At 39.3% G+C, this 26998-nt stretch overlaps 2 protein-coding genes across 7 annotated transcripts in view; one reads left to right on the forward strand and one right to left on the reverse strand.

Annotated features, from left to right (window-relative positions):
• The window catches only part of VAMP4 (vesicle associated membrane protein 4), a 30302-nt gene extending 12116 nt beyond the window's left edge, over positions 1 to 18186 (reverse strand). For 3 of the 6 annotated variants that reach the window (XR_011532044.1, XM_070591058.1, XM_070591060.1), the window contains exons 1-4: positions 17727 to 18186; positions 14639 to 14759; positions 8068 to 8114; positions 4518 to 4568 (exon numbers count right to left, since the gene is read on the reverse strand). Coding sequence is in view for 4 of the 6 variants with exons in the window: in XM_070591058.1 (XP_070447159.1) it covers positions 4518 to 4568; positions 8068 to 8114; positions 14639 to 14704 (164 nt within the window). In the remaining 2 variants the exon portion in view is untranslated. Of the gene's footprint in view, positions 1 to 4517; positions 4569 to 8067; positions 8115 to 14638; positions 14760 to 17319; positions 17579 to 17726 lie in introns of those variants that run through there. The other 3 variants (XR_011532045.1, XM_070591059.1, XM_070591061.1) reach the window with 1 other exon arrangement.
• Positions 18187 to 21034: 2848 nt separating this feature from the next.
• Positions 21035 to 26998, forward strand: part of METTL13 (methyltransferase 13, eEF1A N-terminus and K55) — a 30826-nt gene continuing 24862 nt past the window's right edge. Inside the window, exon 1 of the mRNA XM_070591057.1 lies at positions 21035 to 21165. The gene's annotated coding sequence lies outside the window, so the exon portion shown is untranslated. The remainder of the gene's footprint in view (positions 21166 to 26998) is intronic.

The following is a 26998-nucleotide window of genomic DNA, read 5'->3' on the forward strand; positions in this document are numbered from 1 at the left end:
GGGCAAGGTATGTATTCAATAAATATCTGTGGAAGAAGTGGACAATTCAGGCACAAGTCCTGCAAAGCATACCCTGAGACAGAGATATAAGGCAATGAATGTAGAGGTCTCCCTTTAACTAAAATGGAAGCAGAGCTACTGCTCATCAACAAACAATCTTGAAATTCCCACGTAGTTACTTTTTGTCATATGCAAGAGACAATAACAGCCTAAAGTAAGGTGGTACAGCAGGGTGGGGATGGACAAAATGGACTGCAGCTCCTACATGTTATCAGATTATAGCTATTATGACTATTAATATACCTATACTACATATGAGTTTAAAAGAAAAACAAAGTAGCTAAAGAAATATTTATGGTCCCAGAATCCCTACAGGCAAAAGACTCCATGGATACAGGCAGATTAATTAGAACAGAACCCACATAATTCCACATCAATTCTTACTAGATTATCAGAAACCTAGGGTATCTCCCCAACAACATGACACACACGTAACGAATCTCTATCACTAATGGAAACCACCTAATATTTTAATTTTTTTACAAAGTGATTAATAAATTATTGTTACTTTCTCCTTTGCATATTATTATCTACTAGTGTTAACACTTTTAGTCCAGCTACTGATAACTCTTACTCAATGATGGAAAATCTCATGATTATGTTTTTTAAATTTCAAGATGCTTCCATGCTCAGAACATAACTTTTATAGAAGAAAATTATCTACTTATTTACTTTAATGTGAAGAATAATTTTTTTAAAAACAAGTGATAACGTATTTCCCCATGGTCTTTTACATTTTCATAGCAGTTACAATACTCTGATTTCTATTTGTATTTTATGTTGGCTTTATCCTCATTATTACACTGTAAATGCCTTAAAAGCAGAGACTGTCCCAGTCATCTTTTTATTTCTCAGCTCATGTGAAAGGTGCCGGGTAAAAAACAGGCATTCAACAAATATTTTCTGATCTGAATTAAATATTTAATTCAGTCAAAAAACATTTATTAAGGAGTTCTTATTACGCTATTCATTGAGGATACCGATGTGAAGGTTGTGAGCCTGATCTTCAGAAAGATTAGAGTCTAGGGGGAAAGCTAGTATCTATGACTATACTACCCTGTGTTAAGTGCCATCATGCAAGGAAACCCGTGGTACTAGTCATGCAGCCTAGATGAATCCAGCCTGGACGGGAGATGGCATCAAGACCTTGGTGCTGAGTTTTGAGGGGGCTAAGAGTGAATTGGGCAGAGTAAAGAAGGTGGTGGATGGTGGGAATGTTCTGGGCTAAGGGAATATATGTAAGACGCAGGGATATTTCAGGAACCAAGTGATGAACGGGATGTGGGTGAAGGAGTTAAGGTAAGAGAAGGCTAGAGGACTTCTAATTTAGAATTTGAGCAACTGAGTGGTAGTAGATGATGGCCATTAACTGAAACAGAAAATCAAGAACTTAAAGGAAAAGCAAGTTTGTGAAGGAGAAGGTGGAGATTGATATAACTTCCAGTTAAAGAACAGTCACGTGGTAGAAGAAAACATAAGAGAGAAGATACACAGGAAAAAATAAAAACATGCAGAGAGGAAACGACCTTTCAACATTGTCTTAAATCCTCCTCAGAGTCTGACAGCACTGGTGTTTCTGAACTGTCTACTCTAATTATCAACAGGGAAGCTGCATGGTATAGTAGAGATTCCAGTCTCCGTATTCTCCCAGACCTGGGTTTGCAATCCAGCTTTATCACTCACGCTGTATGTGGCTTTGCAAGTCAATGTGCAAGCCTCTTTGAGTCTCATTTTTTCTCATCTTCAACATGAAGATGATAATGTCTCACTCATGAGAATTAGATGTAACAGTGTTTTTAAACACTTAGCACAGTTATTAACACTTAGCATGTGAATGTCAGTGCTATTCCATTAAGAAAAAAAAATTCATGCTCTGAAACACACATACATTCATCCCTTATTTTATAAAGAAAATATTTATTTTCATACTTATTACCCCCATCTTGTGGCCTTTTTAGGTACTGTTGACAAATAAGTTTTAAAGTTATCTTGTATTTTTGGAACTATATAAAAATACATCTATTGCTGTTATACCATGGAACATTCCTTGGGGGCTTTATAAACGGGTTGGACCAAGACTATAGTCAGGAGACTTCCTAACCCTGGCAGAGAATGTCTACAATTCACTAGAGCGGCATTTAAAATGCTATTATCTAATTTAAAAGCAAAGGAAACATTGCAAAGAGAATCATAAATTTTATGTAGACAAGTGAATACTGAAAATATTTCCCAAAAAAATCTTCCCTAAAAAGTGATGCTGGGTACTTTTTGTAGGATTAATCTGTTATCAACATGCCAATCAAACGCAAACAAAGCAACAATGCTGCTGATCCATGCGGTCAAGAAATACCCTGTACTGGAAATGTTACAGTAAATCAAGTGGTGATAACACATCTTCATTTAACTCACCAGTGCTAACACTTCTGGTAACTAAACTAATGCTGGGGATTAGTCCACGGGCAAGCTGTGCAGCAGGCTGTGCTCCGTCATCTTCGGCACTCACACTGCTTAGATAAGCATTCATGAGGTTGTGCCAACAAGGTTTAATTTGTGTGTTTTGATGAATGACTACCTTCTAACTAAGTCTGGCAAGCCTTCAGCTCTAGGGTAAGAACCATTATGCTTACTCAACAATCCCTTACTGTTAAATTCTGTCACCACCAAAGTTATTGTGCTAATTTAATATGTACATATACATATTCGTGTGTATGTGCTTGGCACTTACTAACATGCATATATACTCTGCAATGACCCCTCTGTAGAACTGGCAGTGGTTTTGCGGTTCAGCTGGAAAATCATATTCAAAAGACTCATTAGGCCCTACACAGCACTAGGCTCCCCTTGTCCCCTAGGAGACTATCAGGAGACAGTTTATCACTTCCCAGGTTCTGATGACATAGGAGGCTTTCTGCAGGGTATATCTGTAGACTATAAAACCTCTTAGCTGCAGGCTAGAATTGGCTCCTTTGTAACAGGTATACCACTCCTCATATTGCAGCCACTGGTCCCTTTTGTTTTGGTATCAACATTTTTGGTGTGTAGGACAATAAGCCAGGGAGCTGGCCTCTTTGGCTACTCTTCCTCTTACTGTCTATGTGAGTAATAAACTATCAGAACCTAAGTGGCTCATTGTCTCTTTACTGGCAGAATCAGAGATTCCTTCTCCCGCTGGCCTTGAAGAAGCAAGCAGATGAGTTCTACAGCCGCAAGGAAATGAATTCTGTCAACAACTACCTGAGCTTGGTCAGGAGTTTCAAATAAGATTGCAGCCCTGGTGACACCTTGATTTTAGGTTTGTGGGACCTTGTGCAGAAGGCCCACCTAAACAGAGACTGAACTCTGACTCATGGAAAACGTAAGATAATAAATAGGTGTTGTTTTTAAGCTGCTAAATGCAGGGTAATCTGTTACGCAGCAAGAGAAAATGAAAAATATCCCATCTAGTACTCAAACCAATTTGTTGGTACCTTGCTCCTGTATTTCAGAATCCCTTAGCTAGGATTAAGCTAAGTGTGAACACATTCCTTCACACCAACAGCTACTTAACTAAAGCCCAAGTATCTCAATAACTTGATACCCCATTACAGTACCCTTCCCACTATGTGCCATCTACACCCAGAATCAGAATCAGGAGAGCAACTATGCCTCCTTAGATCCTGAACCTGGGCCATTCCATTTCTCTTCCATGGTTAGTCTTTAGAGCTCTCAGTTTCTAGGGATACTTCATCTGCTCTGTCCATTACTTCTCCCTTCTTGTCAGGACTCATATCCTTCTAACATGAGATGCATTCACTACAGCATTATCCACCATGTACCACCAACAATATATACAGCAAAAGCTTTAAACTTAAAATTAATTGGCCATAAAACCTACATCAATATATGAATTAGGACAAGTAATAGATATGAAAAAAGTCTGGAAGTAAATGAAAAAGATACTGTATTCAAAAAACTAAATCTATCATATTACTTTATCATTCTGAAAATGGGAATCAAGCCATAGATTTAAAGCCAAAATAGAACTTGAGATTATGCTAAATAAATGGATTACAAGGTAATCAAGTTAAGAAAAATCAACAACCAGGAATTGCATTTCCTTACCTATAATTCAAAGGTAGCTTGGTGAAAATAAAAAGAATTACTAGGTTTGTACAACAACAGTTATATTTAGTCTACATCAGGGCTCAGCAAATTTTTCTGTAAAGGGCCACACAGATAATGGATAGTTTAGATTTTGTGAGCTATAAGGTCTCTGTCACAACTACTTGAATCTGCCACTGTAGTCTGAAAGCAGCAACAGAAGATAAGAAAACAAATAGGCATGGCTGTGTTCCAATAAAAGTTTATTTACAAAAACAGGCGGCAGCCAGATTTGGCTCATAGGCTGTAGTTTGCCAACCCCTGGTCCACACAGAAATATGATCATCATTTAAACAAATGAATATCTCAGGACTTACTGCTTAATTTTATCATTTCTAGGTCCAAATCTTGGTCCAGATGGTCCCCTTCTGAAAACAAAATACCAAGTACATATTAATAATGAGAGCATTAAAAAAATGAAAACAGGGGCCGGCCCGATGGTGCAGCGGTTAACTTTGCACACTCCGCTTCAGCAGCCCAGGGTTCGCTGGTTCAGATCCCTGGTGCGGACCTGTGCATTGGTGCAGCACTTGTCAAGCCATGCTGTGGCAGGTGTCCCACATGTAAAAAAAGATGGGAGCGGATGTTAGCTGAGGGTCAATCTTCCTCAGCAAAAAGAGGAGGATTGGCAGCGGATATTAGCTCAGCACTAATCTTTCTCAAAATAAATAAAAACAAAACAAAACAGAACACAGATACACATACACAATCAAGCTGAATTCTAAACACGGATCATCATTTATCATAAGGAACCACAGTTCACTGGTATTGTTGGAAGTGAATGATATCTAAATCATGTCTTTGCTTCACTGGTACTTAGTGCTAGCCACAATTAACCTAATTCTTCTGAATGTTACACCTCCCAGAGAAATTACGGTTTATATACTAAACTCTGAAATACCATAACAACTTAAAGTGCCAGTGACTATGAATAGCTTTAGATCAACTACAGAACACTAAAAGTACAATTCACCTTGAATTTAGGCTATAATGAAATGCTGACTGTCAGGGATGGATATAGAGAAAAATCCATTCAAAATACTAAAATTTTTTAAGTATACCTTTTGATTATTCATCTTAAACTTACCAACATAGCTAAAGCGAAATCCAAGAGTCTACGAAAATATCAACATTTCTCAAATTATTATTTCTCTATTATAGTCAAGTGTTGTATCATTTTGACCAATCCATTTTAATATTCCAGAAATAAACACTTTGGGATATTTTAAGTAATTATCATTTTCTGATGATAGAGAATAAAGTATAAACCACAAAATTCAAAAGAAAATAGGTTCTGGACCAATTAAACACTAACTCCCCATTCCCCCCTCTTCCCAATCCCTGGCAATCTCCATTCTACTTTGTGTCTCTATGAATTTGACTACTGTAGATAGCTCATATGAAAAGTGGAACCATGTAAAACTTATCCTTTTGTGACCAGCTTCTTTCACTTGGCATAACGTCTTCAAGGTTCATCCATTGTTGTAGCATGTATCAGAATTTCCTTTCTTTTTAAGACTGAGTAATATTCCATTGTATATACATACCACATTTTGTTTATCCATTCATCTGTTGATGGACACTTGAGTTGCTTGCACCTTTTGGCTATTGTTAATACCACTGCTATGAACATGGGTGTTGATTAAGTTTTAAAAATTATTTCAGGGGCCAGCCCCATGGCCGAATGGTTAAGTTCACACACTCTGCTTCAGCGGCCCAGGGTTTCGCTGGTTCGGATCCTGGGTGTGGACATGGCACCACTGGTCATGCCACACTGAGGCGGCATCCCACATAGCAGAGCCAGAGGCACTCACAACTAGAATATACAACTATGAACTGGGGGGGCTTTGGGGAGAAGGAGGAAAAAAATAAGAGACTGGCAACAGACGTAAGTTCAGGTGCCAATCTTTAAAAAAAAAAAGTTATCTCAGGAACTTTATTTGATTTGTCTCCCTTTCAGAACATAGCTAGAACCACAGTGTGTGGAAGATGAATCCTGAACAAGTGTGCCGGTTTTGCCGTCAGGCCCTTTGAAAGATGTATAGCATTATTTGGGAGTGGTCCTCCAATGGTACATTGCTGGCCTGAAGGGTTAGTGTTTCTCACAAGGGTATCTAACTTACATTCAGGTAGTCACCTAATTTAACCAAAGCATCTGGCCTTCTTTTCAATATTGAGTTCCTTTTTGACAGGAAGCTATTGCTCTAGTTTAAGACTTCTCACCATAATTGGCACTGTGAGCAATTAGCCTTGTGACTCTATGGAAATCCTGTCACCCGTAGGAAGTTATCTTTCCACTTCATCTGACCTTCCTGCCAAAAGTGACACTATTTCCTGTTACTGGATTTGCTTTGTATCCTGCAGTCTCTTTTGTCCATTGCTTCATGGCTGCCAATTAGTTTTTATAAACTGTTTTTATTTGGGGGGGGGGCCTCTACAAAAAACTGCACAACATTATAACAAAGAGGGGGGCAAATGCTTCTTCTCAGGCATACCCCTCTACATCAGTCTCCGGAGAAAACTCCTGCAACAATATGTCATCCTTCCTGACTTGGCAAATAGAAACCTAGGCCGGTCTGAGAGCCCTCTCTAATCATGACTGCGAAGGATCGATCAGGTCGATTAACCTGGACAAAGCATCACAGCAGTTCAATGGGGAAAGGACAATCTTTTCATCAAACAGGGGTAGAACAACTGGATAGCCATATGCCAAGGAAAAAAATTACCCTTCACCCTTACCTCAACCATATGTAAAAATTAACTTTACATTATAGAGCTAAATGTAAAAGCCAAAACTACAAAACTCCTAGAAGAAAACATAGGAGAAAACCTTAGTGACCCTGGGTTTGGCAAAGATTTCTTAAACAAGCTAAAAAAAAAAAGAAAAAATGTAATAAATTGATTTCATCAAAACCGAAACTTTGATCTTCAAAAGATACTGCTCTGAAAACGAAAAGATTAAGGTACCTACTGGGAGGAAATATTTGAAAACATCTGACAAAAAAACTTGTATCTTGAATATGTAAAAAATTCTTACAACTTAAGAAGACAAACAGAACTGGGCAAAAGATTTTAACATGTACTTCATCAAAGAAGATAGGAGGAGGGCAAATACACACACAAAAAGACACTGAACATGATTTGTCATTAGGGAAAGGCAAATTAAAATCATGAGATACCACTACACACCCACAAGAATGGCTAAAATTCAGAGACTGACCATATGTGGTGTTGATGAGGATGCAGAGCAACTAGAACTCTCATACAAAGCTGATGAGAATATAAAAATGGTACACCACTTTGGAAAACAGCCATAATCAGACACCAGCCATTCCACTCCGAAGGATTTACCCAAGAGAAATGAAAGCATATATCTACACAAGAATCTATACACAGATGTTTACAGCAGCTTTATTCATAATAGCTAAAAATTAGAAACACCCCAAATATCCACCAATAAGTGAATGGATGAATTGCAGAATATTCATATAATGGAATACTACTCAGAAATAAAACAAATTATTGATACACGTCACAGCACAGATGAATCTCAAAATAATTACGCAGAGTGAATGAAGCCAGTAAAAAAGAGGCATATTGTATGATTCCATTTATTAAAAAATTCGAGAAAATACACACTATAGTGATAGAAAGCAGATCAGTGGTTGCCTGGGGACTGAAAGAGGGACAGATTACCAAGGGGTATGAGGAAACTTTTGAGGTGATGGTTATGTTTATTATTTGATTTTGGTGATGATTTCACAGGTGTACAGTCCATATGTCGAAATGCATATTGTATACTTGATATGCATTTTATTGTATGTCAATTATATCCCAGTAAAGCTGTAAAAAAAAAAAAAAACTTACAGAAAAAAGTCCTCTTCTTCATCTGAATCATCTTCCAAAAGATTTCTCTGTCAAGAAAAGAGAAAGACTTGAGTTTTCAGATTCAGAGGGCTTACAAACTGTCAGGGAGGAGTAAGGAAACAAGTTCTAACTTGGTGAAATTTCTTAACTCCAAGCTCCCAAATAGAGGGAAGGGTAATTACACGTGCTGCATTGGAAGCTAAAAGACATGAAACCATATTTGCAGACTTTCCAAAGAAAATGCTGACAGTATCAGAATCCTATGACGGGTCTCAAAGTAGAAAGGTCACTGAAGCTGGTGTGGGAGGAAGGGACTTCAGCAGTGAGGAAGGAGAAAGTGCCTTCTTCCCCCTTCCTTCCAGCCTCTACTGGCAGAACCGAATGGGGAGCCAGGGCGCAAAGGAGAAATGAAGTTGCTGAGTTCAACTCCAGCAGCAAAGAGAAGAGTAGAGAAGCTAGGTTTGGAGCGGAGAGACAAGAGCTCAATAATTGGCACAGTCCACCTACACATATTTGAACTTCCTAAACAAAAACAACTTTATACTTTTACCTTATAAGATGCAACTACTTTCCTTAAAATGAAGATGGTCTCATCCTTGCTCCAAAAGGGGAAGATATAAAGTTCCAAAAGCAGGCTAAAGAAGAGCAAAAACCAGACCTTTTCCACACACAACAACTCAAACAGTATACAACTTGTAGGCAGAATAACGGCTCCCCAAAGATTTCCACATCCTTATCCTTAAAACCTGTGAATATGCTTCCTTGCGTGGTCAAAGGGGCTCTGCAGACGTGATTAAGTTAAGGATCTTGAAATAGGAAGATCAACGTGGGATAGTCATTATTCATGTGGGCCCAACACCATCACAAAAGTGCTTAAAAGAGGGAGGCAGAAGTGCCAGAGAAAGCGAGATTGGAAGACGTTACACCGCTGGCTTTAAAGACTGAGGAAGGGGCATGAGCCGAGGGGGCAGGCAGCCTCCAGAAGGTGGGAAAGGCAAAGAAACAGATTCTCCCCTGGAGCCTCCGGAAGGAATGCAGCCCTGCCAGCACCCTGATTTGAGCCCACCGAGACCTATTTGGACTTCTGGTCAGAACTATAAGGTAATCAATTTGTGTTGTTTTACGTTCATGGTAACTTGTTACAGCAGCAGTAGGAAACAAATATACCATCCAGGTAGCTTTCCTGAGGAAATTACTCAAAGAATTACACCAGCCAAAAAGAAAATTAAGTCAGAACAAAGATCTTAAGACAGAGAGTGATACAATAAATGAATCTGATAAAATGTGTTAAATCTAAATGGATGAAGATAATGTGATTGTGAACTATAACTTACAACTATTGAAAAACAAAAAGCATAATATAAGGAAAAACTTTAAAAGAGCCTAAAACTTTCCTAACAGAACCCAGAAGCGGTGAGTGGGAGAGTGAAGTGAGGAAGTAAAAGCACAGTACTACGGCATCCAGTGGGGAGCGGAATGCAGGGAGAGGGGAGACGGCTAGAGCGAACAGTAAGAAAACGGACGGGGCACAGTAGCTGGTGCACTGACAGAGAACACAGATTTAAACATCACTGTTAAAATAGAAAGTTGATTAACAAAAGACAGAGGGGAAGAAGGAGAAAGGAAAGAAATTTTCTAACTGCCTAGTAAGTGCTGGGGTGGGGAGAAGATGAGGAAAAATAATCAATCTAGCAAAAGAAGTTAGGGAAAAGAGGGAAACGTAAGGAATATTATTATATCTATGTATAAGTATATAACATATCACAAACAGTAAGAAAATAAAACAAGATGTATTTAATATTCATTTAACAAATGTTTGAGCATCCTCTACACGCTAGGCACTGTTCTAAGCACCAAGCCCCAGCTCTGAACAAAGCAAACAAGGTCTGAGCTCTCATAGAAAAATATCTGATGGTGATAAATGCTATGCAGAGAATTGAAACAGTGATGGGAAAGAAAGTGACAGGGTGACTAAATGAGATTAGGTTGTCATGGAAAATTACTCTCAAGAGGTGAAACTTAAGCTAAGATCCAAATGATAACAAAGAGCCAACTAAAGATCAGAGTGAAGAGCATTCACTGCCAGCTGAGGGCCTGGCTAATGCAGAAAAAGCCTAAATATACTAGTTATCATAATAGATGTGAAGAGTTTGAATGCTCCTATTAAAAACAAAAACCATACATGATTAGAGTTCAAAAAATTCCTGCCACTATCTGTTTACAAGAAAGTCACCTAAAATATCAAATAAAGGATGAAAAAAAGAGGTGGAAAAGATATATCTGCAAATTTTAACAAAGAGAATGTTAGAGTCAGCAATACTAATATAGAGGAATTTTAGGACAAAATCATTAAACAATCAAATAAGATTTTACAGTGACAAAATGCACAATCCACCAAGAAGATTTAACAGCAATGAATGTTTATATATAATATTATAGTTTCAAAATATATAAAGCAAAAGCTGCTCAAATTACAAGAAGAAATAGATACATTCAAAATCAGAGGGAAGATTTAACATACCCTTCAGAGATGGAGAAAACAAGAAGACCAAAAAAAATAACCTAGAACTCTGTACTCAGCAAATTCTATTTTGAAATATCCAAGAAATGGATAAGCCAAAAAAGAATTTTAATAAATTCCAAAAACTAGAAATAACACAGGTCGCATTCTTTGGGCATAGCACAATAGAAATTAAAATAAATAACAAAAGGAAATTTTAAAACACTCTTCTAATTAACACATTAAAATGTAAAGAGACGTTTAATAGACATTTAGAAATGAATGACACTGGGAATATTACAGAACAAAATCTGTAGGGTATGGTCACAGTCGTATTTAAAGGAAAATGTGACAAATGCACTTATTAAAAATATATGAAATAAGTATTTAGCTCTTAAGGGGGTAAGCTATTCCTACACAACATAGAACCAAGAAGCTTTAAAGAAAAAACTCATGGATTTGACTACATAAAAATTTAAAATACAAAGAACATAAGACATCATAAATAAGGTTAAACGGCAGGCAACAGATTGGAAAAAAAATCTGCAACATACTTTCACACCACAGGTCTGGTATCTGTATTATATAAAGAGCTCTGACAAACCAGTAAGAAAAAGACACATTATAGAAAAATCTTCAAGATAGTAGAGTAGACAATTCCCAAGAGAAGACAGAACGGCCAATGACCACATGGAAAGATGTTCAAAGTCACTAATACTCAGGGAAATGCATTAATTCCTTCACAAATATTTCTTGAACGCTATTCTAGCTAACAAGTAACAGACAATCATTACACTTACGATAGTTTCTTTGCCTTAGAGGAGGATGATACTAAAGATAAAGTGTATTTACTATAGCTGTACAATGAGAAACCACATGAAAACCAATGTCTCTACACCCATTCATTGAACAAGCACAAGTGCTAATGATACAATACCAAAAAAGGATAATGGAGGGGCTGGCCCAGTGGTGGCATAGTGGTTAAGTTCACGTGCTCCACTTCAGTGGCCTAGGGTTTGCAGGTTCGGATCCCAGGCGTGGACCTACACATCACTCATCAAGCTGTGCTGTGGCAGCATTCCACATACAAAATAGAGGAAGACTGGCACAGATGTTAGCTCAGCAACAATCTTCCTCAAGCAAAAAGAGAAAGATTGTTAACAGATGTTAGCTCAGGGCTCTTCCTCAACAACAGAAAAAAGGATAATGGGACACAATGAGATACCACTTCATACCCACTAGGCAGATAACAAGTGTTGGTGAGGAGAAACTGGATGCAAGGAGAAACTGCCAGTGAGAAGAAATGTGGAGAAACTGGAACCCCCACACATTCCTGGTGGGAATAGAAAAATTGTGCAGCCACTTTGGAAAACAGTTTGGCAATTCCTCAAAAGGCTGAACCAAGAGTTACTATAATACCCAGCAATTCCACTTCCAGGTATTTACCCAAGAGAAATGAAAACATAAGTTCACACAGGAACTTTTATTAGAATGTTCATAGCAGCAGTGTTCACAATAGCTAAAAAATGGAAATAATCCTAAATGTCCAACAACTGATGAATGGATAAATAAAATGTGGTATACCCATATAATGGAATGTTATTCAGTAATACTAAGGAATGAGGTACTGATACATACTACGACATGGGTGAACTTGGAAAACATTATGCTAAATCAAAGAAGCCAGGTACAAAAGACAACATAGGGTATAATTCCATGTATATAAAATGTCCACAATAGACAAGTCTATAGATCTGTGGTTGCCTAGGGCTGAAGGGATGAGGAAAATGGGGGATGGCTGCTAAAAGGTAAAGAGTTTCTTTTTGGAACGATGAGAATGTCTTAAAATTGACTGTGGTGATGGTTGCACAATTCTGTGAATATACTAAAACTCATTGATTTGTATACTTTAAATGAGTGAATCGTATGACGTGTAAATTATATCTCAACAAAGCTGTTACCAAAAAAGTCTAATAGTAAAGAACAAAACTTTTAAAAGTTTTTAAAAGTAATTTATAGATTATTAGAACCAATCAGTTATCACATTTCACAATCTGATAAAGATTCAAAAGGAAGTTCCTACTTAAACAGCCAATTTTGTTCAATTCTGGTGTCCAATATCCTTTTACAATAAACTGGTAGTAATCAACCAACAATGTAAAGAGAAAGTGCCATAGTTCCAGTCTCAGCATTGAAACTGACTGAGACTATATATTTCATATTTTTAAGTATACACATAAAGCTTACTTTAAAAAGCTTACTAGCAATTAGCCTATTGGTGGATTCTACCCTCCTTCATGTTAAAAAAAAACTATATAAAGAGTTAGAACAAAGGGAAGACAGACATTTCCTGTATTGTACTAAGGGGTACTTCTAAATCATGAGCTGTTGGAATAGAGCGGATAATATGACGTTCTGAGGTTGCGCAAAAAAGCAGCATGTAATGAAGTCAAGTAGACCATAAGCTCTGTAAGGGCAGAGACCACGTCCTTCAGCTTTTAGCACAATGCCTAGCACACAGTAGGTGGTCAACAAATATTTGCTGAATGAATCGGTAAATGAAGGAATGGTAAGATGAAGTGAGGAAGGGCTTTAGGTTGCTGGATAAAAAGGAATGACAATTCCTTCCCTCAATAAAGATTTATTGAGTACGTATTCTAAAAATAACCTATCTACAACATTCCCATCAAATGTTGCCTTCCAAAATGCTATATGATTTCTAGATTTATACTATCTGCATAAAACGTTCTGGAATAAACTAGAAATGAACATAATGTAAAAGGTACTCTGGACTCTAAGACAATTACAGGAACAGAATCCTTTACGTGCAATTCCAAAATCTAAAAAGTTCTGAAAACCAAGAGGTTTTTGTAAGTTTGGAGTCAAAACTCATTTGGAAGAAAATCTGACCTGAATTGGTATTAGCTAATTTATTTATAAACTTTATTTATATGCTTAGTTAGAATAATCAGACATTTCACTGAGAAACATTAATCTGTTTGGAAGTGCTGCTCCAGACCCCAAATAGGCTGCTATATAAAATGCACTTAACTACCTCTGTAAAATCTGAAAAATTCTGAATTCCAACATTTGGCTCCAGAGTTCTGAATAAGATATTGTGTATGTGTATAAAATTCCCTTTGAAAGACTGGAAAGAAGATATCAGTATAATCTGATCAATAATGGAAGTAGATGAGATATTACCTCAGGCCTGTCAGAATGGCTACAAAACAACACAAGAAATAACAAGTGTTGGAGAGAATTTGGAGAAAAGGGAAATCTCATACACTGCTGGTGGGAATGTAAATTGGTGCAGCCACTATAGAAAACGGTATGCAGATTCCTCAAAAAATTCCAGCTATTCCACTTCTGGGTATTTATCCAAAGAACACAAAAACACTAAGTCAAAAAGATATGCACCCCCATGTTCACTGCAGCATTATTCACAATAGCCAAGACTTGAAAACAACCTAAGTGCCCATCAAGGGATGAAAGGGTAAAGAAGATGTGGTATACACACACGATGGAATACTAATCAGCCATTAAAAAAAGACGAAATCTTGCCATTTTTGACAACACGGATAGACCTTGAGGGTATTATGCTAGGTTAAATAAGTCAGACTGGAGAAAGTCAAATACCATATGAACTCACTCATAAGTGGAAGATAAAAACAACAACAAACAAACATATAGATATCGAGATTAGATTGGTGGTTACCAGAGGGGAAGAGGGGAGGGAGGTAAGCAAAAGGGGTAACAGGGCACATGTATACAGTGACAGATGCTAATTAGTCTTTGGGTGGTGAATATGAAGTGGTCTGCATAGAAATCAAAATATGATGAAATTTATATAACCAATTGTAAACCAATATTACCTCAATAATACAAAATAATGGAAGTAGAATTCAGTTGAGTCACCAATCTAGGCAATGTACTTTTTAATATTTACTATGAAGAAAATAGGATTAGAATATAGCCATAAACTTTAGATTTTTCTAAAACAAATGATTTACAAATGGAATGAAAACACTGTGAATCTTTCTTTTTTAAAGCTTAAGAGTTTGAACTTACCCTTTCACTTTTCACAGAACCAGTGACATCGTCATCATTTAGGTGGCGCTTGAACTTGGGAGGCATATTTTTCACTCAAGAAGTACTCTCCTATTTCCCAGCAGAGTAAGTATTCACCACCCTAAAGAGAAAATAAATTTCATTAGATTTGAGACTTTGGGTATAAGCGAAAGTACTTAAAACAGCATACAAGGCCCTAGACGATGGGGCCTCCTTCCCTTCTCTGACTTCAACCACTCCCTTCTCACTAGCTCCCCGCCATGACCCTGACCTCCATGCATAAGAAACAGCTAAAACCATGAGAAAATAGATGTAACTTTCTTAAGAGAACATGTGGAGGAAATTAGTGACAAAGTTTTTACAAAATAAAACAGCAGATTGTACCGGAGAAGGGACAAATAGGAGGTTGTCCCCTGAAAATGAGACATTAAACGCTTTTAAGATTTTAACTTGGAGTTAGAAGACCACAGAACACTTCTCGTTCTCTCACTCTTAGTTACTTAAGCAATGATTCAGTTCCTCATCTGTAAAATAGTGATTTCCAGGCTTCTGCATGGAGTTAGGATGGTCGAATCAGATAATACATGCAAAAATATTCTGTAAAGGATAACATCCTCTTCTAAAGCATAGCGCTTAGGTGCTCCATGAAAAGGGAGGTTTGCTCAGCACTAGGTTAAAGAAGGCCAGTGTTTTTTGTTACAGAAAGTCTCAGCCTTTCATATGCTAATGAGTCTTGTGATTTTCAGGAAAACGCTTGAGTATGCAATATATTCAAAATTTTCTTGAGAAAAAGCTGACATACGTAAATAGTTATCAGGACTTTGGACTAGAAGATGGATGAATAATGAGAATAGCTAAGATGTACTGAATGTTCTACTATGTGCAGGCACTGTGCTCAGTGACATACATGCATTTTCTTTCTTTCTCTTTTTATTTTTTTTTAGATTTTATTTTTCCTTCTTCTCTCCAAAGCCCCCCAGTACATAGCTGTCTATTTTAGTTGTGGGTCCCTCTAGTGGTGGCATGTGGGACCCCACCTGAGCATGGCTTGATGAGTGGTACAAGGTCTTCGCCCAGGATCCGAACCGGAGAAACTCAAGATCCACCCAAGAAACTCGAGATCCGGGCCTCGAAAGCAGAGCGCACGAACTTAACCACTAGGCCACGGGGCCGGCCCCTAACATGCATTTTCTTTTACTCTTTTGAAGCAGGGACTAAGAAACTAAGAAAAAACTAAGGCTTAATAAAGATAAATACTTAATAAAGAGAAAAACTGAAATAGCAGAAACAAAGATGTATGTGCACGACCAGTACCTGTGCATGACCAGTTCTAATATTTATTCAATTAGTTGCTTACCAGACTTCACAGGTTTTTTCTAAAAACACCACTTCCCTGGTCTTTCAACCCAGCAGCCCTCTTTCCCTTACCGCAACAAGAAACACCTCTACAATCTTTAAGTATAATTAGACATCAGTTTGCTAGTTAATATTATACACTAAAAAAAGAATAAAAAAGCCCAGAGTCCAGTTTCATAGATAAAAGTAATATTTTAAGTTGACTTTCCATAAAAACAAATTGACAAACATTTTTTTAAATAAGAAATGCTTCCAAACCAGAAACTTAACCACTTGTAACAAAAACCAAATTCTTGCTACCTAAATAGCAGTTCTAGAGTTCTTCATTCCACAGTATTTCTGTCACGTACATCTGGCCCATTTTATTCCCCTTCCTTTGATTCAGAGTAATTCATTCATGCAGAAATGTTACAGAATGCATGGAAAAACAGATGACAAAGGAAGCAACTGAAGAACTGGAGCTTTTCTTTTACTTATACCTGTGTTTTATTTATATTTTAAATCCAACAAATGGGCTGCCTCAACATCCCAAAGCAAATAACAGGCAGACTTACATAACATCTTTATGAAATACACAGTAAAGCCACAAGTATAATGATGAGCAAACTCCATATTCAGGTCCCATAATCCAAGGGTCAGCCTCTTGAAGGCAAGAAATCAGTGTCTGACAAACAGAAAAGCCATCAGCAAAGCAGCAGGCAGATTAACCAACCGCGCTTAATGAACCACAGGGCAAATGATGATATTTGTACTAAACAACTAGTAGAAAGACAATACTCAGAATTAGACTTATTCATATTCCACCTAAGATTTCTCCTGCAAAAAATACACAGGAATTCAGGTGTTTTGTGTCTGGGTATACATGTAAATAAGAGAGCCTTGATGATGCATGTCAACACTGAGGGCAGAACCCCATAAAACACCAATACACTATTCACTTAAAACATGTCACATCACCGTATGCTTCTTATGCCATCATCAGACGTTTACAATTTCAGGTATGTATTTTCTGAAGAGGCAGGACATTCTCTAGTCAATGGCTTTAAATGTAACAAACTTCTAACCAGTTGTTTAATAAATGTTGGCTTCTTTTATGCTTTACGCAAAAAACGAACTGAAAACCCAAGAACTTCATTTCACAAATGCCCAGCTTGAACCTGGGCAGACGCTTCCCTTTCCCCAGCCTCCATTCCCTTTCTGACTCCTCTTCCTCATCTCTCATCAGCAGTCCCGGCTGGTGCGGTTCCACGGAAATAAGTGACGTGGAAGGACACAACCTGAGCTATTATTCACAAAACCTGTTAAAGTGTAATGATGCACCTCACCTTCTGGTCATGATAAACACCGCGGGGCTGGCGCTCTTTCTCCCGAGCCTTTAAATGATGAAACAAATCCACCCCTCCAGCCAGCGGCTCCGCTCCCCCTCACCCTGGCTGCTGCTCCAGGCCACGTCCCCGACATCTGCTCCCAAGTCTGGTCCCTTCTGCCCCAAGACACCCACTCCCACGAGGGGCTCTTCTCCAATCTGCCCCTCCCCGCCTCTGCTCGCCTCCCGTCTCCCCAGAGGCCCTCGAATTCCCACCCTCCTCCCCTCGACCGCCCCCGCATCCCCGAGTCCTCCCGGCACCCCGGCCCGGCCTCTCCCTCTCGGGCCCTTCCCCGGCCCGCAGCCCGACGCGCACGTTGGGGGGCGGCTGGGCAGGGGCGTCGTCTCCGCTTTCTTCCTCCTCACCTCGGCTCCCCCGTCGGGACCGGGCAGGCGGCGTACGTGAGTCTCCCGTGGAGGTCCGGGCCGGGCGGCGCTGCGCGGGCGGGGCACGGAGCGGGAGGCGGGGGAGGACGGCGGCGAGGGGGCCGTGGGCGCGGAGCCGGGTCTGCCGCTCGCCGCTGCTGCGCCCCCGCTCATCGAGCCGCTCGGCGCTCGGCGGCCTGCCCGGGCAGAGGGGCTGAGGGGCGGGCCCAGGCGGGGAGCGCCGAGCGAGTCGATCCCGCCCGCCGCTCTCCGCCCGGCCGAGGCCCTGGCGGCCGCCGCGTGCAGACCAGCAGCCTTGAGCTTATGTTGTGCTTTAGCGGGGACAGCAACAAGTGGTTCCCGAGGTCCCAGTCGGGCCCGGGCGCGCGCGGAGGGCGGCCAGGGAGGTGGAGGAAGCTCGGAGAAGGCCCTCGAGGCGGGGCGCCGAGGGCACGCCCGCGACTGGGGCTGTGAGGGCTCGGGGGCGGGTGCTGTGCGCACAGTCCGTGCCCCGGGCTGAGGAAACCCAGTAGGGATAAGAGTGTGGCTCGAAGCCCGAGGAGCGTTTAGGACCCTTTCTGAAGAAAGGAGATCTGTGTGTCTACAAACCCTTGTTTATAGCATCAGAGTTAGACTAGGAGGGAGATATTGAGGGTTGCTAATGCTTGGGAATCTCTGGTCCAGAGAGATTTACTTTGAGGTTGCGCAGCTAGTTTGGGCAGATTTTGGACGCAGTCTAGGCGTTCTTTCCCCCGTATCATTTAGAGTTCTAATCTAAAATAACTCGGTGCCGACTAGGGCGCCTTCAGGTTTCAGTTGGGCTTCGCTCTTGCTTGGCCATTCCATCGTTCTAGTCACTCCTCCTACCCCGTAAGTTAGTAGCATATTTAAACTTGCAGTGGCTGGGCATAGAGCTCCAAGACAATTCCAATGTCGTTTTTGCTTCTTCTTATTTGCTTGCTTTATCCATTCCTGCCACACACGCCCCAGCTGGATTGTTTTACTCATTTTCTTCCTACCATTTGTTTGCTAGATGTCTTTTTTTAGCTAATATCTATGGGTCCTTTCTTTGTTGATACAGTGGTTCAACTTAGTGCATATTTAAGCCAAACGCTAATTGAAAGATGGATAGGCTAGGGCAATGACTCTCAAGTTAATGACATAGAGTTGAATTACCCGGAAAGCTTTAAAAATGACTGATGCCTGGGCACCACTCTGAGATTCTGATTTAATGGCATGGGATGTTGGGAAATAGTGAGCTATGGATTGTCAGCTGAAGCTTCTGAAAGCCTAGTGTTAGACTGGTTCACTCTCTGTGAGTACTATTAAGACCCAGGCCGACTTGGACTGAACCGGCCCACCTAGAAGGGGAAGCTTCTTGTGCAGTCAGCCCTCATATGCCTGGGCAGATTCAACCATCCGTGGGTAGAAAGACCTACCATGGTTGCATCTACTGAACATGTACAGACTTTGTTTTCTTGTCATTTTCCCTAAACAATACAGTATAATAACTATTTACATAGCATTTACATTGTATCTGCTTGTTATGGGTTTCTTCCCTGCTTTGGTGCCTTAGCCAGATCTGCAATCCACTCTCTCCCTTTATAAGGGAATACTAGAAAGCAAGCCAGCATGTGATTCTTATAGATATGGTAATAACGGACTTCCTGGCAAACAAACTAATAGTATTTGCTGGCTGGAGAATTCATATCTATAGAATTCCTTTAGCAAGATGCCCCTGGGCTGGGGCTGTTTACAGTAAACACAGCAGGAATCCATGTGGATTTGAGGTGTATGACTGGAAAATACCATATAAGCTATGTAACTTAGCATAAAATGGTGATGTTTCATAACCAAGTTGGCTCCTATGTGAGGTGACTTCACATCTTATTTAGAAACTACATCTGTTGTCTAGGGCCAGGGTGCATCCAAAGCAAGAAGAAAGGACCTGGGGAGCAGCATTAAGAGTCTTGGACCACTCCCTACTTTGTTCGTGCTTCCTGATTACTGGTGTATATATATATATATATATGTGTGTGTGTGTATATATATATATGTGTATACATGTATATATATGTATGTGTATATATATGTACTTTTTTTTTGGTGAGGAAGATTGTCCCTGAGCCAGCGTCTGTGGCAATCTTCCCCTATTTAGTATGTAGGTTGCTGCCACAGCATGGCTTGATGAGTGGTGTGTGGGTCCACACCCAGGATCTGAACCTGTGAACCCTGGGAAACTGAAACAGAGCGTGCAAACTTAACCACTAAGATCACTGGGCCAGCCCCCTACTGGTATCTTTGAAATTATTGGTAAAGCTTCATATTGGGTAAGACCTCTGATTTGTGAGTTTGATTTGACAATTTTATCCTTTGTGTTAGCTCAGTGGCAAAGATCAAAAAGTTTGATGATACAGTGTTGGAGGGGCGTGTGTGTGTGTGTGTGTGTGTGTGGTGGTGTGAGAGCGCAGGTGGGAAGAACAAGCTTTCTTAAACACTGTTGGTGAGAGTATAAATTGGTACAAATTTTTTAAAGTTCAGGGTGACAATATATTTTGAAAGTTTATACAAAGTTCCTTTGACCTAACAATTTTACTTCTAAAATTTATCCTATAGATATACTTCCAAAAGTTGTATAAAGATATGCTATAAAAAATATTCTTTAAAGGGGGGGCTGGCCCGGTGGTGTAATGGTTAAGTCTGTGTACTCTGCTTGGGTGAGCCAGGGTTTGCAAGTTTGGATCCCAGGTGTGGACCTACATACCATTGTCTAAGCCATGCTGTGGTGGCATCCCACGTACAAAGTAGAGGAAGATTGGCACAGGTGTTAGCTCAGGGCCAATCTTCTCACCAAACAAACAAATAAACAAAAAATTCTTTAAAGGATTTTTGTAACAACAAGACTGGGGGGAAAAAGAGGAACTTGAACTGTCTAGCAATGGGAAATTGCTGAAATAAGTTATGGTATATCCATTCAATAGAATAGTATGCAACCATTAAAATGCACTAAATCTACACTCACTGACTTGGAATATCTCTGTGATGTGGTTGTAAGGTGAGAAAAGCAAGGTGCAGAACAGTATGTAGACTCTGCTTCCATTTGAGCATCACACACACACACAAAACCCAGGAGGACTGGGAGTCTGGCATGGAAGGTGCTATGGACTCAATTGTGCCCCCTATCCCCAATGCTTGTGTTGAAGCCCTAAGCCACAATGTGACTGTATTTGGAGACAGGGCCTTTAGGGAGGTAATTAAATGAGGTCACCAGGGTGAGGCCCTAATCCTCCAGGGCTAGTATACATGTGTGTAGGCACAGAGAAAAGGCCATGTGAGGACACATTGAGAAGTCGGCCACCTACAAGCCAGGAAGAGAGTCTCACCAGAAACCAATCCTGATGGCACCTTGATCTTGGACTTCTAGCCTCCAGAACTGTGAGTAAGTAAATTTCTGTTATTTAAGCCATCTGGTCCCTGGAATTTTGTTGGAACAAACCCTGCAGACTAATACAGAAGGGAAACGTTTCTTCCGATGTGTGGCATTTCCTTCTATTTGAATATTTTACATGTGTATCACTTTTTCAATAAAAAAAAAACTATAGTAGAGACTCTTTTTCCCACTAAATTTGGGACCACTTCTTGGTCAGTTAATTTAAAAAGTCAGAGTGGTATATCATGAAAAAAGGCAGATATACTCTAGCCTTTTTATTTTGACTCAAACGTATAATTATACACTCACTCACTAATCTTTGAAGGAGGGCCAAGACCTTTAATCTGAGCGTGACTCTGTTGGACGCAGCTCCCCATTGTGTTTACTATAATTGCATTGTTTAAATTGTTTACAATTTTCAGTGTTTTCTTCAAAGCAGAGCAAGAACTTAGACACATTTGAAGCACTTTGAGTCCCAAGTCAGTCTAGATTTTGTACAATTTTTTCCCCAAAGTTTTACAGATTTTTCTTACCTATATCTAGTTCTACTGTAACTCGTTTGTTCACCTTTATCAATTTAGTTTTCACAGAAACAACTTACTATTTGTATTTCATTAGTTGGAATATTTAAATTCCATAAGTATAATGAGAGGTGTAAATATTTTAGGTTACAAATACAAATTGACTCTTGATAAGCATGTTCTGGTGAGGAAGTGTACAGGTGTGCCACACAGCTAACCTCAGAGGGCCTTAGTGATATGTAAATATAGTTGTTTTACTTTTGATTTTAAAAGAATCTCAAACTTAGCAAAGAATAGGTACAAAGAACTCTTGTAAACTATCCAGATTCACGGTTTATTAACATCTTTTCCTAATGCTGGTCTCAACTCCTAATTGGATTTCATGACTCACAGTCTGAATGATACTGAAATAGTTCAGGCCAGTCTCTCTTTCTCCAAGTAGACGATGAAACAAAGAACCAGAGAGTTTGCATGGCTTAACTCAGGGGGGTTAACATTTCACTTCATTTGCTTTATTCTCTTTAAATACATATCCTCCCCACCTCTTTCCCCACCTAATTATTGGAGACTTATGGACATCATGCCTCTTTACCTCTAAATACTTCAATGGGCATTTCCTAAGACCAAGAACATTCTCTTCATAACTACAATTCACTTGTCAAATTCAGAAAATCTAACATTGATACAGTACTATTTTCTAATAAAGCATCCATATTCAAAGTTTGCCAATGGTCCCAGTTATGTCCTTTGTGGTGTCAGTGAGTATAGTTCACAAAGAGAATAGAGAATAATGAGTAAAAGAGCAAGTGGGTTAAGTAGAGTCTGGTTTTTAAAGACAGATTCTACTGTAGTTTAATTTTTGTTAAAAATATATAATAAAATGGGAATGCCCCCTATGCTTTCCTCATGGAATTTTAGATGTGACATTATAAGATGGACTCACAGAAATGCTGTCTTCCTCTCCTAACTCTTTTTTATTGATATGACACGTAAGAATTTTATCTTGGAGAAATTGCCCCCTACAAAGACGGCAACAACAGAGAAACCTGTGTAGTAATATGCTCTAATTGTGTTATAAATTTATTTACTACTTCTCTGAAAGTTAAAATGGTTACCATTTATTAAATGCCTATTTTTTTAAGCACTAACTTAATCATAGCATATGTTATCTTATTTATGCACAACTACTCTCTGATAATGAGTATCATTTTCCTCATTTTATCTATCTGGAAACCAAGGTTTAGAGATGAATTATGTAATTTTTCCAAGGTTAGAGAATGGCAAAGCTGGTCACATTAGTAAATATTGCAGAGCTACAAGTTTAAATTATGGTGAGATAAATATTTTATTGAAATAGGCCACATGCTTCGCCCTAAAATAGAAATTAGGCAGCTTATTCTTAAAGCATTGCATAGGTGGAGTCTGTCAGGCTTAATGTCTTGCGATGATCTCCTTTGATTCAGGAGGCTTTAGTCTGTTGAAGGTCAAATACAACTTTAATTTCTTGCCAAAGATGGTAATATTAATCTTGGGTGCTACATCAAAGTGAATAAATTCATCCATCAGATATGTGGCAGGTATTCTGTTCAAGTTGGGGGGTAAAAGGTGGTAAACAGTGCTTGCTGTCCTACACAGAAACCTAAGACTAAGCAACTATTGAAAATTGAGCGAAGATAATTATAGATTCAAGTGAACAATGGAATATATATATTCATATACACACATATAGGAATACCTTAGCAAACAGGACAATTGCCTCAGATGAGCTATAATATCAAAAGTGAATTACTTGTTGGAGTTTAACAATAGAAGCCACAAACAGAATCAAGTAGAGATGCTGATAGACCCCAGGACTGGCAAGAGGAGGAAGCTGTTTCTATCCCCAGGTATGAAGAGACAAGAGAAGGGTCAATAGAACAAGGCAGGAGCCACAGTTGTAGGACAGGGCTACCTGGCAGGAGCCGGGGTCCCAGATAGAGGCATGCTGGCATTGCTAAGACAGCCCTGATCTACTTCTCCTACCTCTCTTGCCAACTTAAGTGAACCCCATGGAAAGAGAAAAGCAAGGTGATAAAGTCTGCCCTTTTCTTTATACACACTTTCCTTGGGAGAGAGTGTTTTAGTATTCCCAGACCATGGGAATCCTCAGCTTCAGCTATCACCTCTGTGAAGAAGAATCCACGGAACAGTGTAACAAGGGCAGCGCTTACAGGAATGTCTGCTTTCAGGGGTGAGGGGATGAGGAGAGCAGTCAATGAGAAGTGGTCATGGCAGTAGACAGAAGAACAGTGAAGACAGGGCAGTGTAAAAGAAGAGGGAGGAATGGTTATTAGCATCAGAAACTTCAGAGAAATTGGAAGGGAGGGGAGGGTGGGAATGAAGGCTAGAAAAAACCTTTAGAATTGTTGACTCACAGACCATTATGACCTTCAAGAAGAGTTTCAGTAATATTATGGAAGTGGAAGCCATATTGTAAGAATTAATTTTTAGTGGAATTGCAGAGTATAGATTCCTCTCTCAAGAAATTTAATTGTAAAGGGAAAAGGCACACTAAGTTGCAGCTCAAAGCAGCAGTAGGGTCAAGGTACCATCAGAAACAACCTAATTATATTTAGGAATGGGGAGGAAGGAGCCAGTGTGAGAGTGAGATTGAAAATGCAAATCAAAAAAGCAACAACCATGGGGTGATGTCCCTGCAGAGGTGGCAAATTAGGGCTGGAGAGCAGGAGAGGTGAGTTCTGGGCAAGATGGAGAGAGAATCCTTTCTGAGGCAAGAGGGAAGGAAGTGACTGATGATAAGGATTAAGCGGGATTTTGAAACGGAAAAGAGAGCAGTTAAGGAAACTCCTAAGATAGCCTCAAAATGGTCAGTAAAAGGCAAGCAAGGTCTTATGTGAAGTGTCAAGGGAGCAGTGCTGGAGTTGGGAGCTTAAAGAAAATGGTAAAGGTTTGGAACATCTGGCTTAGCAAAATGGCGAACAGAAGGATGGCTCAGAGGCTGCAAAGATCCAGGCAAGAACGGCGATTCTAACTGCTCTTTCAAATCAAGGACTATGTCTTCCACTCCTGATCCGCCTGCTACCTTGCACAGAGCAAGCACACAATAAATATTTACTAATTGATTCTAATTTTTTAAAGTTTGCTTTTGAATGAAAAGAAAAGAGGAAAGACAAAAGAAAATAAGGGAAGTGAGAGCAAAAGAGAATGTGTCAGCATTCCCAGGGCATGGGAGTTCTAGAAGCACTCTGCTGGCTTCAGGACCTTCAGAAAGTCACTTTACTGGTTTCATTTCCCAGGCAGCAAAACAGAAACTAATCTCTGCCTTCTCCTTGTCTTCTAAGACTATCACCAGCTCTTAGTAAAATAATATTTACAGATTCTTTTGGTCACCTTATAAACCATATAGAATTTCTCCCTTTTTATAGCTTGGCCCCTCTTTTCTCTGTCCTGTTTTATTATTATTATAGATTGGCTAGCAAGAGTTTGGCCTATTGGCATTAATTTTCTTTTGGCATTCAAGACAACAGAAGGGGAAAAAAGAATATGAGCAATGAAAATTTGTGACTTACAAAAATAAAATGAAGGAATGAAAGGAAACAGGGAGTTTGATTACTTTAAACCTCATTAGCCAATATCAGTGTCTTTAAATATTTAAATAAATATTCATTGGGATTCCGTAGTCATTTCACCTCATCAGTATACCTGGAGTTACACTTTAATTTCATAATCTATTTGTTGGAGGCACTTTATCTTTCTATTTTACTTATAAAGTATAAACAAGCAAAACACTTTAAAAAAGTGTTAACTGGAAAATAACTGCCTGAGTCATCCATGGCTTGCCATGTCATATCTAATTTTTCCCTATGTTGTGGTAGATCACATGTCTATTTATAATCATTAATAATAAAACAGTTTTCCTTCTGGCTTTGGTTATGTTGTTGCTGTTTTGAGTTATTAAGTATCCAACTTTCCCCAACGTTAACAGAAAAAAAGAGAACTATTTAACCAGAAAACTTCATAGCATCTTTTGGTTAGGCAGGTCCAGGTCTGAAACATGGCATATGAGCTTAACTGTAGGAAATCTGTCTGGCCTCAAGCTCAATGATAACCATCTCTATGGAATAATTTTCAGAAAGCTTTTTGGCAATCACTCTGCCACATTTCCCCCACAATCCTTTACAGATAGAGCAATAACAAGTTTTCCAACTATTTTCTAAAATGTCACGATAGCAAAAGTGTACCTGTGCCTAGAATTATTTTGGAGAATTCTTGAGGAATTATTCCTGACAAAAGAGCTCATCCTTACATTTTGGAACCTGTTTACTGCAACATAGTACTAAGAGTATACTCTTGAAGAAAAATACGTGTTACATTTTAAAAGTTTGTGTTTTTTTTGTTTTTTTTTTAAATAAGACTTTTTTAAAAATTTATTTATTTTTTATTTTTTTCCTTTTTCTCACCAAAGCCCCCCGGTACATAGTTGTATATTCTTCGTTGTGGGTCCTTCTAGTTGTGGCAGGTGGGACGCTGCCTCAGCGTGGTTTGATGAGCAGTGCCATGTCTGCGCCCAGGATTCAAACCAACGAAACACTGGGCCGCCTGCAGTGGAGGGCGCGAACTTAACCACTCAGCCACAGGGCCAGCCCCTAAAAGTTTGTTTTTTTAAACGTGTGCACAATCCTTTGAGTCTGCCCTAAATCTCAGGATTCTGGCACTGACACAGGGCTCCAGAGATGCAACAGAGGCATGAGTCAGTGTTAGCATCCATATGCACATCTGCTCCCTGACTTCCCAGGCTACTCCTAATTTCAGTTATTGTATTTTTTGGTTCTATTTCCATTAAAAAAGTAGATTCTAATTCTCTGGTGAACTTCTCCATCTTTGCATCTATTTTCTTGAACATTTTAATCAAAGTCCTTGTCTGCTAATTTCATCCCTGGATTACCCTGTGAGCTTGTTTCTATTGTCTATTGTTTTCTTGGTTTTTGGTCATATGACTCTTCTCTCTTAGTATACCTAACAGTTTTTGATATCCATTCAATATTGAATATTGAGTATTAAGTAATCGGGTGTTAAAAATTGAATATAAAATATTGAGTGTAAGAAAGAACATCTATGATGTTATCCTTCTCCAAAGAGGATTCAGTCTCCTCTCTACTGGGTAGACAAAGATGCACAGCAGAAAGCCTCTGAAAAACAGTGATTTAATCAGCTCAGCCTCCTACCCCAACAGCTTCAGAATTGAGCAAAATTTTGAGGGAGAAACCATCTGTGTCCCTCATTTCTTCACTCTTCCCTTCTCCCTGAGATCCTGGCTCTCT

The sequence above is a fragment of the Equus przewalskii genome, chromosome 23 (genome assembly GCF_037783145.1).
Source record: "Equus przewalskii isolate Varuska chromosome 23, EquPr2, whole genome shotgun sequence".
NCBI classification, from domain to species: domain Eukaryota; kingdom Metazoa; phylum Chordata; class Mammalia; order Perissodactyla; family Equidae; genus Equus; species Equus przewalskii.